Source organism: Gopherus evgoodei, chromosome 7 (genome assembly GCF_007399415.2).
Source record: "Gopherus evgoodei ecotype Sinaloan lineage chromosome 7, rGopEvg1_v1.p, whole genome shotgun sequence".
Taxonomy (NCBI): Eukaryota; Metazoa; Chordata; order Testudines; family Testudinidae; genus Gopherus; species Gopherus evgoodei.
In genome coordinates this window covers 120,612,050-120,624,521 of record NC_044328.1, presented here as the reverse complement: position 1 = coordinate 120,624,521, position 12,472 = coordinate 120,612,050, and the positions used below count along the sequence as shown (strand labels likewise).

Here is a 12,472-nt window from a genome sequence, read left to right as displayed (position 1 = left end):
ACGGGAGACTGCACATCACATACTCAAGTAAACTGCCTGCTGTACAAATATGAGAAATGCCTTGAAAACTACACAGAACACTAAACGACCCATAGGCATAGTACAACTTTTGTGCAAATGAGAAACCTAACAGCTGAAATCAGCTTGGGGATGTATTGGTAGTAAGCAAAAAACAGATTTAATTGTAGGGATCGGTCCTGGCTGGCAAACCACCAGAAACCGCCCCCTGCAAAACCCCCTTTTGCCTTTGCCACAGAATGCTGATTTGTCTCAGAATGCTGACTCCATATTATCACAAGATTAGGAAAATACCGCACGCTCTGCCCACATGCAATGGGTGAGGGGAAAAGGGGAAGAGAGAGTCCTCCACCAATGCGAAACAAGTAAACAAGGCTGTAAGCTATGCATGATGCTGTAACTGAAAGAATAAAAAGGTTGCCACGCCTCACGGCGGGGCGCTCTCCTGAACACACAAGCTGTCTGCGTCTGGTTCCTTCCCGCATCTGGTGACCCCGACGTGATTCCAGCCCTCCGTACCCACCGGCCGGTCGAGCCGTGGTGCACCTCAGTGCGTCTTTGCGCACTCCCTCGTGAGTATGGGGGGGGACTTGTCCGTGCAACAGAAGGCTCATGTGAAAGAGCTGGTTAAGTTACTCAAGGTAACTGGTCGCATAACAGCATCACAGCAACATGTGGAGGATTTGCTCCATGTTATAGAGGTTAAGTGCCCTTGGTACCCCGAGAAAGGATCTCTCGAGGTTTCTGACTGGCAAAATGTGGGCGAACGGCTCCTAAGGGAGCCACGAGCGCCCATCCAACACATCTTGCTGTGGCAACATTGTGCAGAGGCAATCGGGCGTTTGTGAAAGGAGGCGCCCCCGCTTGCCTCTCCCACCCCTACCCCACCTCCCTCATATGTCACGGAGGTTGAAACCCCAAGTCCTGCACCCAGGGCGACAGCCCCTAGTCTAGCCCCCTCTGAGTCCTTGCTGTCGTCGCCCCCTCCCTTTTGCCCCCTCCAGTTCCAAGCGCGGTACAGGCTGCTTTCGGCCCCAGCTGGCTGTGAAGGAAAAATATAGACAGAGGCGAAGCAAAGGAAATACAAGTTACAGAACTGAAATTACATTTGCAAAGCTTAACTGTCCAGTAAGATCCAACAGTGTGCCTTTGTGACCCTGGAGTCGGAAGCCACAGGCAGCCGACCTGGACTGGAATCTCTGAAAAAGACGCCGCAGGAGATTCCAGGGTGTAAAAGAACAGCCCTCTCAAGAGCAGAAGCATGTTGGAAATTCTGGACAAGCTGTATACAGGATAATCTCCCTTCCACCTCTCCCCCTCCTCTGAACATTACACACAGAAGTGGCCAGTCTGGACGTACCTGTGTAAGTGTGAAAGAAGCTTCGGGCTTGGGGCATTAATATTTTCCTGAGTGATGTGGGAGCGTTCCCAACACTCTCCATTGTTGTTTTATTATTTTATTAATGAAGCTTCAAAATTCAGTTATATGGTGTATTTTCTTTATCTTCCCCCAGCGATCCTGTAGTGTCAGCCTGATCACCTGACACGAGGGATAGATTGGTAACAGAAATTTGTCACAGCTTGGTGAGCAATTTAGAAGGGGGGAGCACTGCAGAATTTACACCATCTATTTGTTTTACCCTTGTTATTTTGTGTTTGCCTTGCTTGGTACTGTTGGTGCTATATGTTAAGAATTGCATAAGTAAAAGTATGCCTTAATAGGATAAGGAAATGCTATTTGGTTCTGGTTCTGTTCTGTTTAACCGGTTACTGTTGTTTTTCTGCTCTGTATACATTTGGGCGTTAGGAGTGTGGGCGGAACTGAACCTCTCGTTCGTAATTCCTTGGAGTGGAAGCCAAGAGTGCGAGGAAGCTCTGAGGTTGAATTGAGATCCTTCTGTCCCGTCCCCTGTAGCGGACAGTGTATAGAAGTGGGAAAGTCTGGCTTAGACTGTAATTCCCTCTGCGCTCTGTGTAATTTCTTTTTTCTGTTTAAGTGTCAGCAGACAGATGGGTGGGTCTCTAGGTAAACTCTCTAAAGGGGTTTGGATTTTTGTTCAGGTGGCAAGCCTCATGAAGGAGGACTCGGGTAGTCTTGTGAGTAAGAAGGTTTAAGAAAAAAGACCAGGAGGGGTGGGGGCTAGTTAAAAAGCCCACCCTCCTAGCTAAACTAGTAGTGGAACAAGTTGGTGCCCATGGAAGGGACGGTTCAGCAAGAAAAGCAGGATCGGGCCCAGGCAGGCAGGCAACAGAGAGAGAAATTGAAAAGCAGGTTGAAAAACTTTACGGGTGTAGTGGAAGAAAAAAGTCAGTAAGTGTAAGCATGGGGATTTCAAATACCCAGGACTTACTTGGCATGGTGATTTAAGTTGATAAAAGTGGCTGTTGGGAGACAAGCAAGTGATTTAAGGGAGAGTGAGAAGTTAACTCTGTAGTTGCTGGAGGAAACAGCAGTTGAACTTTGTAAATATGCTAAAGAAAAGGGCTCTTGGTGTCTGCGAAATGTTTGTAAATAAATTTAGGCGAAAAAATTATTGAATTGCTATTATTTGGTTTGGCTATGAATAATTTAGTTAAATTAGCTGAAGAATGTATACAGTGTTATGTAATTGAAAACCTAGGCTGCTTATGAAACAAATATAAGAAAATATGGGGTAATTCCTCTGTTCTTGCCTGAAGTCAACAAGGGTATTTGTATATTTCAAGCGATGATTGTCTACCCAGAAGGGGTGGGTAGACCTCTGTTTTTTGTCTTTCAGATAATCAAAAAAAAAAACTAATGCCAGCTGAACAGCATTCAACGTATCATGCATTTACTGGCACAACAGGAATTATGTTTTGTGTTCTATGTCCTGTCTTGTGGTGTTTGTCTCGTGGCCAAAATTGTTGTGTTTAATATTTTCATAGGATAGTCTAGTTAAAATAAAATAAAAGGGTTAAATGCAGATACTTGTTTTATTCCCCTTTAAAATACAAGGTGTTTGGATAAATCAAAAAAATGTAATACACTAAAGTCTAATGCATTTGCTTAAGTAAGAAACAGAAATTGTTGTTATAATTTGCATGCCAACGGTCTTTGAAAGCAAAGACATGAAAAGTTAACCCACTCCCCATATTGTACATGGGATCTTTCTGGCTGCCTCAAATTTCTAGCCAGAGGGCTGGGGATGGTGGAAAGCCATTGGACTAGAGGTTGAATTCAATGAACTCCTCAAAGTGGGTGTGCTTGTTCTAGCTCGTTGCTCCAAAGTTCTGTAATAAGGTTATTTTAGTAAAAAAGTATGTGTGACATATATTAAATAATAACACTAATGTACTGTATAATGGCAATGTTTACGTGTTCGTTGCTGGGAAAAGGTGTATAAGTAAAAAGTAAAAGTTTCCTTTGCAGGTTAAAGGAAGCCAAAAAGGGAAAACAAAAAAAAAAAAGAACAGAATGAGTTAACTAAAAAGAAAAAAGAAGCTAGGAGACTGTAGATAAGACACTGTCTCCATTCAAGGACACTGCTCACAGCTAAAACTTGGCTGATAACCAAGGAAAGGGGGGTGGGGCTTGAATGTGCCCAAGCAGCTATGAGATTTGCAAAACACTGCCAGGCACTAATGAAATGTGTTAAGTTTCTTTTCTCACAGGTAAAGAAGCGCTACCCAAAGACCGAATCAGCCCTTGCCTTCCCGGATGCCCTTCAATTAGCCCTGGCAGGCTTTGTGGGCTCCCTGTCCTATCATATTGAGAAAGATCCTCGCCTGCATGCCATTTGTCACATTCCCACTGTATTTTGTAATTTTTGCCAGCAAACCCCCATAATTAATGCACTTACAGTTTTTACTGATGGCAGCCCCACCCGCGGTGTGGTTTCCTGGCGTTCTAACGCACAATGGCATTCAAAATTTACTACTCCCCAAACCAGCCCTCAGCAAGCAAAACTTGCTGCTCTCTGCTTAGCTTTTTCTCACTTCCCCAATATTCCACTTAATGTTATTACAGACAGTCTTTATGTTGCAAATGTTGGCACTGCTATAGCCGGCAGTTATGTTACTCCACTCATGGAGCGGTCACTCCTTGCCCTTTTCCTTACCCTCCAGCAATTGTTACGTGCCCGGACCCATCCCTTCTTCATTGCACATATTCGTAGCCACCTTCCCCTCCCCGGAATGTTATCTGAAGGCAACGCTTATGCTGATGCACAAGTGCGCATTTCCTGGGTTCACTCCCCTACCTCCAGCCACGCCTTTCATCATCAAAATGCTAAAGCGCTTGCGCACCAATTCTCCATCCCATTGGACGAAGCTAAGGCTGTTGTCCAACAATGCCCGCAGTGTTCCTCCCTTCATTCCTACCCTCCCACTGGCGTTAACCCCCGCGGCCTCGGTGCCAATCAACTTTGGCAAATGGATGTTACACGTTTTCCCCCTTTTTCCCCTTGGAATTTTCTTCATGTTACTGTTGACACTTACTCAGGTTACCTTTGGGCCACACCCCATAAAGGAGAACGTGTTCGACACGTTATCAATCACTTTGTTCGTTGCTTTTCTGTTATGGGCATCCCAGCCAAGCTCAAAACAGATAATGGGCCTGCATACTGCTCTCAACAATTTGCTGCATTTTGCTCCCGTTGGGGCGTTGTGCACACCTTTGGCATCCCCTACAACTCACAGGGCCAGGCCATTGTGGAGCGTGCCAACCGCACCTTAAAAACAGCTCTCCTCCAACAAAAAACAAAAGAGGGAATTCCGCCCACCTTGCCAGACAAGGAGGAGTGGTTAGCACACGTCTTATATACAATCAATCATTTAAATCTAGCACACGTCTTATATACAATCAATCATTTAAATCTTGTTTTTGATGGTACCCATTATGTTTCCCGCTTACAAAAACATTTTAGGTGCAAGGAGGAACTCCCCGCCCCAAAAGTGACGTATCGGCAGCTCCCCGGCACTACGTGGAGTGCCCCAGTTCCTTTGATAACCTGGGGGCGGGGATACGCGGCCGTCAGCACACCACAAGGACCGGTGTGGGTTCCAGCTCGTTACATACGTCCGTGGAAGGAGGACCCCACTTGCAACCCACAGCATGGCGTGGCACCAGAGCCTTAGCGATCCCATTCCTGATTTTAACCCGTTAATAACTACAACAGTGACTTTGTCTCAAGAGCGATACCGCGGTCCTCCCAATGCTCCAGTGACATGGGGGCAGATGAAGTCTCTCTCCCAACAGGCTGACCACCTGCTAAAGCAACAAGATAAGGAGAAGTCCCCGGAGAATTTTTTACTTGCCCTTATTGCTTGCCTAAATGCTAAATTTTGTGTGATGTTATGTATAATGCCTTGGCCACCTCCTTGGTTGACATACCTGGCTTAATAATTAGTAATAGTAAAAATTTTAATTGGTTAGCTTGCTTAGCGGTTAAAGCTCTTAATGCCACGTCTATTGCAGTGGCATTGCTTAATGAGGAACAAATGCAGTTACGTCATGGATTTTTGCAAAATAGAGCTGCTATTGATTATCTTTTGCTTCTGCATCATTATGGTTGTGAAAAAGTTAATAATATGTGTTGCTTTAATATTTCTGATCATTTTTATGCTATTGACAATCAATTAGCCATTATTAAGAATCTTACTGCTTAGATTCAAATTGACAGTGACCCCTTTTCATCCTGGTGGAACTGGCTATCTAGCTGGCTGCCGGGATGGGGTTGGCTACATCAGCTAATAACCTACGGAGGACTCTGCCTCTTATTCCTCGTGCTCACCTGCTGTGGCATTCAGTGCATTCCCTCCTTAATTTCATTGTGCACCCAAGGGTGCCCATGGTCCAAACAAAAGCCTGCCTTTTCCTTTTAAAAACAAAAGGTGGAGATGTAGGGATCGGTCCTGGCTGGCAAACCACCAGAAACCGCCCCCTGCAAAACCCCCTTTTGCCTTTGCCACAGAATGCTGATTTGTCTCAGAATGCTGACTCCATATTATCACAAGATTAGGAAAATACCGCACGCTCTGCCCACATGCAATGGGTGAGGGGAAAAGGGGAAGAGAGAGTCCTCCACCAATGCGAAACAAGTAAACAAGGCTGTAAGCTATGCATGATGCTGTAACTGAAAGAATAAAAAGGTTGCCACGCCTCACGGCGGGGCGCTCTCCTGAACACACAAGCTGTCTGCGTCTGGTTCCTTCCCGCATTTAATTACCTGCATTTTGCTATCAGGGTCTCTCTGCTTGCCTAATGATACCAATATACAAAAATACAAACCAGAACAAAACCACGAGTCAACAAAAATCTATGTGATGAATTAGTGTAAATTGCCCCTGCTAGTTCTTTGGGTAAGTCTGATCTCAGTTTCACCAATGGTGGGATTTCAATTGAGTTAATCCAAACGTACAGTGGCATAACAGAGATCAGAATCTGATCCTTTGGCACTAAACCCAATAGTAAAATTTTGAAATTAGGCAGAAAGTTCTATTCCAATAGATTCTGTCTAGCCTAGTATTTTAATTTTCTTGGGCTGCTATGAATGACTGACTATTTTCTATGGAATCCACTTTGACAGCCTGAAGAAGAAATAATACTGAATAAAACTAAATGGATTCCTATAATTTGTTTACATTTTCAGGAAGTCTTTGACAAAGGCCCTCACAAGAGGCTATTAAGAAAACTACATCACATTGTAATTATTTATATTACAGTTGCACCTATAGGCCCCAACTGAGAACAGGGCTTCACTGTGATAGATGCTGTCCGAACACAAAGTGAGAGAGAGAATCCTGAAGTTTATACTAAGTAGGCAAGACAAAGGGTGGAAGGGGAAACAGAAGCACAGCACCTTGCCCTACACCCCACTGGCTCCCCAAGACAACACTAGCCAAACTAGTACCCTTTTTATATCAATTGTCACCAACAGTTCAGTTGCCCCAGCGTATGCAGATCTAAGGTGTGTTCACCCCCTTGTCACAAAAAACTTTCTGTGGCTATTCTGAGTTGGTGGATGGTGCCAAGGTTGCTGTAACTTAATTCTGGAGTTGACAGGCCCCTAGACATGAAAACAGCAAGCAACTAGGTGTTTTAAAGCCACTTTTGCCCACCATCCCTGTCCCTCAGTTCCTATGCAGGAACAGAACATTAGCTCCAAATCTTTCAAAGAGCACTTAAGCCATATTTCTGAATTCACTCCCGTTACTAGGGAACAGCCTTTATTTGGTACCTCCGTTTACTTGTTGCACAAACCTGTTTTTTCTTTTACCAGACAATAAATAATGATGGGCCCCACCCTGCCAGCCTTACTCTTGTAGAGCTGCAGTTACTGTGACTGGTTCCATTGAAGCCAAGGGGCTACCCATGGAATAAAGTACTCATCCCTTAACGCTGGCAAAAGCTAACTCAAGAATATTTTGCATGGATATACTCTCATCTGAAATGGGCACTTTATAAACTATATGTACATTAGGGATCACTTCAGCCTTCTCTGACAGCTACCTCTGGGGTGGAACCTGGAGGCTATTAACAGCTCACAGCTGTTAGACCAAGAAGAGAAGAATTTTCTCCTCTGTATTGTATTATTGGGAAGAAGGACAGGCAGTGCCTCAGTTGGAATTTGGCCAGGGCAGTGGGATTAGTGTCCCTACACTGATGTTTCATTTCAAACGTTAATTTATTTTGGGCCAGATTTTGACATTTCTACCCACATTGAATAGTACTGTATTCTTTGCATGGCCCCAGAGAAATCAATGAGGCTACTTGAGGAGTCAGGTACTAATCAACACGTGCCAGGGCTGTGGAATCCAGACCTGCTGTGGTTTTGATTTGTATACTTTATTTAACATTGCAAATTATTTCTGTCAGGAAGCCATGAAATCAAAGTTCCTGAAAGTATTAGCTATCAAACAAACGGACTCCATGCTACCTTACATTTCAGGAACTATTCTTTTCCATTGTGTCCCTCATTTAGGGTGACCAGACATCTCAATATTATCAGGATCATCCCGCTATTAGGAGTTTTGTCTTATATAAGCAACTATTTCCACCCCCCGTCAAAAAAGTGTCCCAATTTTTCACACTTGGTCTCCCGATCCTCATTCTGGGTCTTTCTGTCCCCATGTTTGGATTATGGCAGGCAGTCACTCATTAGTAACTGATAAGGATCGCATTCCCTTGGGAGGAGAGGGAAAATCCACGCTGATGGGGACAGCCTCTGAATTTAAGAGTGAGTGGGTAGATGGGGGGATGTCTCCCTCCTTTTCTCCCCAGAGATTTTACATAACAGCTGGCCCCGCTGAAGGCAAAGGAGCTCCAGGGAGGGATAAGAAAACAACAAGAGTTTATCCTCTGGCAGGCAGGGGCACAGAAATGTCCAAGCAGCAGGGCGAAGCCCACCAACCCTTCACTCCCCACGCACACTCAGGACACGACTCAGCTTCCCCAGTGGAGGAGCGTCACTAAAGAGACTTGGCCCATTTCATCCCCTCCTTAACGCCGTGCCCCACGCGTGGGTTCCCCCGGCTGTCCTGGGGGAAAGCAAGGACAGAGAGAAGCAGCGAACGGCTCCCCCGACCCCCGGGATTTCCTTGCTCCGGCTCCTCTGCGCAGGCTCAGCCTGCCCCTAAACTTGGCTCCGGAGGAGCGTCTCGCCGGAAGTTGAGCCCGAGCCCGAGCCCGAGCCCGAGCCAGCCCCGAAGGTAGCGGCTGCTCGCCTGCTCCAGCCCCGGTGCCCCCGGCGCTCCCCGGGGAAGGCGGTGGGAGGCGAGCGCGGCCGGTGAAGCCCCGTGGGAAGGCGGGAGGGAGACAAAAGACTCGGGAGCGGTGCCATGCTGCACGATGCCGGAGCCGAGGCGCCCCTTCCCCCTGCAGCCTCCCTCCCCCGGCGGCGCTAGGAGACCTTTCAAGCTGCATGGCCCCCGATGATCAAAGGCTCCCGCCCCGCTGCAGGAGGGACACCGGGGGGGCCTGGCCGAGGCGGGCGGAGGAGGAGAGGAAGTGGGGGGCAGCATGCCGGCATGGAGGCGCCGCAGCCGCGCTCCGCACACGCCCAGCCCAGCCCTGAGCCCGGCCTGTGCATGAAGCAGCGGAGCGGGACCGATCGCGAAGAGGGAGCCGGCGGGGAGCGGTGATGGGGCCAGAGCGCATCGAGGCGGCGGGCGGGGATGGATGCAGCAGCAGCAGCCGCCGCCTGTGTCCTGGAGGGCGCCGTGGGAGCTGAGAGCTGAGCCAGGAGCCCCCCGCCGCGCGCGAGTGGAGCCAGGAGGAGGCGGAGCGGCGCCCCCCTTACCCGATCGATGGCGAACGCCAGCGAGCTCAGCAGCAGCAGCAGCCCGCACCTGCCCAGCCCGGGCGGCCTGCTCAGCGCCTCCGGCCTCAAGCTGGCCACGCTGGGCTTGATCCTGTGCGTCAGCCTGGCCGGCAACGTGCTCTTCGCCTGGCTGATCCTGAAGGACCGGCACTTGCACCGCGCGCCCTACTACCTGCTGCTGGACCTGTGCCTGGCCGACGCGCTGCGCTCGCTGGCCTGCTTCCCCTTCGTCATGCTGTCGGTGCGCAGCGGGGCGGCCGCCTGGCCCCACGGGCCGCTCAGCTGCAAGGTGCTGGCCTTCCTGGCCGTCCTCTTCTGCTTCCACGCCGCCTTCCTGCTCTTCTGCGTGGGCGTGACCCGCTACATGGCCATCGCCCACCACCGCTTCTACGCCAAGCGCATGACGGGCTGGACCTGCCTGGCCATGGTGTGTATGGTCTGGACCCTGGCCATGGCCATGGCCTTCCCGCCCGTCTTCGATGTGGGCACTTACAAGTTCATCCGGGAGGAGGAGCAGTGCATCTTCGAGCACCGCTACGTCAAGGCCAACGACACGCTGGGCTTCATGCTCATGCTGGCCGCCGTCATCGCCGCCACCCACCTGGTCTACGGCAAGCTCCTCTTCTTCATCCACGGCCACCGCAAGATGAAGCCGGCCCAGCTCGTCCCGGCCATCAGCCAGAACTGGACCTTCCATGGGCCGGGAGCCACCGGCCAAGCTGCTGCCAACTGGACGGCTGGCTTTGGCAGGGGCCCCACTCCGCCCACCCTGGTGGGCATCAGACAGGCCACCCACAGCCAGATCAAGAGGCTGCTGGTGCTGGAGGAGTTCAAGATGGAGAAGAGGATCTGCAAGATGTTCTACATGATCACCCTGCTCTTCCTGCTGCTCTGGTCCCCCTACATCGTGGCCTGTTACCTCCGGGTCTTCATCAAGGCCAGCACCATCCCTCAGGCCTACCTGACTGCTTCGGTCTGGATGACATTCGCCCAGGCAGGAGTCAACCCCATCCTGTGCTTCGTCTTCAACAAGGAGTTCAGGGTCTGCTTCAGAGCCCACTTCCCCTGCTGCCAAAGGATACAGAGCACCCAGGGCACCATCCTTTGTGATCTCAAGAGCTTTGGCATGTAGGGTCGCTTTTCTATTAATGAAAAAATAGATCATTTTCCATATTTCTGCATATGAACTCCAGAGTGCTGGTTCTGAGGAAATTCAAATCACCACCTTGCCCCTAAACTTTCAGCTGTCAGAAGCTATTTTATTTATTTTTTTTATACTCTGCATATGCCATCTTCAAAACATAAGGGATTGCTGCCTGTGGGCCACTTCCATGAACACAATACCCCAAACCTTAGGTTGTAAGAAGCAGTTTTATTTATGTCTTTGTGTGGTTTTTAAGAAAAACAAAACAGGGCTCCAAGTTTCTGGTCTTGCTTCTAACCTTTGTCAGTGTGACTGCACCTGATCTGGATAAAAGGCCCTGGTAGTTTTATCCCTTATTCCTATCTGTTTTGATAAAGGCTTAACAATTTTATTCAAGATTTGATAAAGGCCAAGACAAAATTTTATACAAAAGTTATTTTTGATGACCTCAAAAGGTGTTGTTTTATTATTTGTTTTGAAGTCAAGAAGAGGAAGTTCCTAATGTGTTCAGAAGCAGTGTTCAGTTTCTATGGGGAGCTGGTGGGTTGACATTCTCAAGTGATTTTAAGTATTGAAAGCAGTGACGTAATTTTTGCCTGAAATGCAAACACAGTGTAGAACTAATTTTAATTTTCTTGTTGCACTACTCATTTGGTAATATTTCAGAATTCTTTGTGAAATGTGATTTTAAAATGAATATCAACTTTAAAAATGATCAATTCTACCAGTTTTTAAACTAGATTGAATTAATATTTTACTGACTTTGTAAGAAGTTATCTACAAAACTGGATCACATACTTGTACGTTTTGACTGTTTTCTTTAATAAAATACTGACACTTTATGAAGTTGTTTTAGAATGGCAGAATAGTGCTTTCTGACAGAATTTGTGTGCATTCAAAATTGCATGTCTCTTATGTCTGAGTATAATTCACAGTTTAGGATGTCATGGAGAAGCACAGAGTTCTCATTTGCTGTTCATAGTCATTTTAGGTATTTATACCAATAAAAGTGACTAAAGTATTTTTAAAGAGACTTAAGTTCGTGATGAGTGACAGGTTTAAATAGCACAATTCTTTTTCTGTCTGGTAAAACTAATTGCCATGTAAAAAATTGCTCTTCTACTAATGATGGGAAAAATCTAGATAATTATCACTAATTTTAGTAGGCAAAGGAGTTTAACACAGTTGCTTGGTTTAACATTGTGCTCATCTAAAGGCTCTACTTATCAGGAAGGTTATTTTGAATTATTAATGGACTGAGCATTTTTATATTTTGTTATAGTGGCTTATGCTGTAAAAAACTTACCTAAAAGGTATTAACTGAGTTGCTGGGAGTGGGATCCTGAACCAATCTGTCCTCTCCATACCACGAATTAAGCTTCTTCAGAGAGATGTAGTCAAACACATTTGTTTGGCAAGGAAGTTCTCTCTGACATAAAATTTAGCAAACAGTAATATTTCCACTGTTTTATAACAAGCCACATACATGACAAATAAGGGACTTAATTTCTGCGAAGAAATTTCAGTGACTGCTACAAGAGTATTTCCATAAACACTAGTCCAAAATGATTATACATCTACTCGATGAGATCTGTCTGTCCTGAGTGTAAAGTTACTGCATAGATGTATTTGCTATATCTTAACTTTAATGGAAGACACTACAAGTTATTGTTAGGTGAGACAGTTAAATTAGAGGGCTGAGAAGATTTGGATAATGAATGGTGAAACCAAATTTTTGATGTAACTCTGAGTCTAGAAAACTTAAGAGACAAAATTTCCTGAAGTATGTAGTGCAGGCTTTGCGATTTGAGCTTTCACTTCAGTAGTAACATACAAAAAGCAGATGAAAAGGTTCAAAAACAGGAACATGAATTTAAATAATCAGTGGCTGGATTTTGCCAAAGTTTGAAAAAGGAGCCTGACAGTGACTTATATAGTTCAAAGTTTTGATCTACAAAGTGAAACTTAAATCAACAGTTACAGAATTGCGAGTGGAAATATGTTTTTTTTTTAGGGGAGGGGGAGAACA

The 12,472-nt window shown here is 46.6% G+C and overlaps 1 protein-coding gene across 1 annotated transcript; it reads left to right on the top strand.

Annotated features, from left to right (window-relative positions):
* Positions 1 to 8,671: 8,671 nt before the first annotated feature.
* Positions 8,672 to 11,360, top strand: GPR27 (G protein-coupled receptor 27). The gene has a single exon (XM_030569472.1). The coding sequence runs from the start codon at positions 9,286 to 9,288 to the stop codon at positions 10,429 to 10,431; it is 1,146 nt and encodes a 381-aa protein (XP_030425332.1). The 5' UTR covers positions 8,672 to 9,285; the 3' UTR covers positions 10,432 to 11,360.
* Positions 11,361 to 12,472: the final 1,112 nt, after the last annotated feature.

What these genes read in the sequence shown, in the direction of transcription:
- GPR27 (XM_030569472.1), top strand. Translation starts at nt 9,286, where the DNA reads ATGGCGAACGCCAGCGAGCTCAGCAGCAGCAGCAGCCCGCACCTGCCC.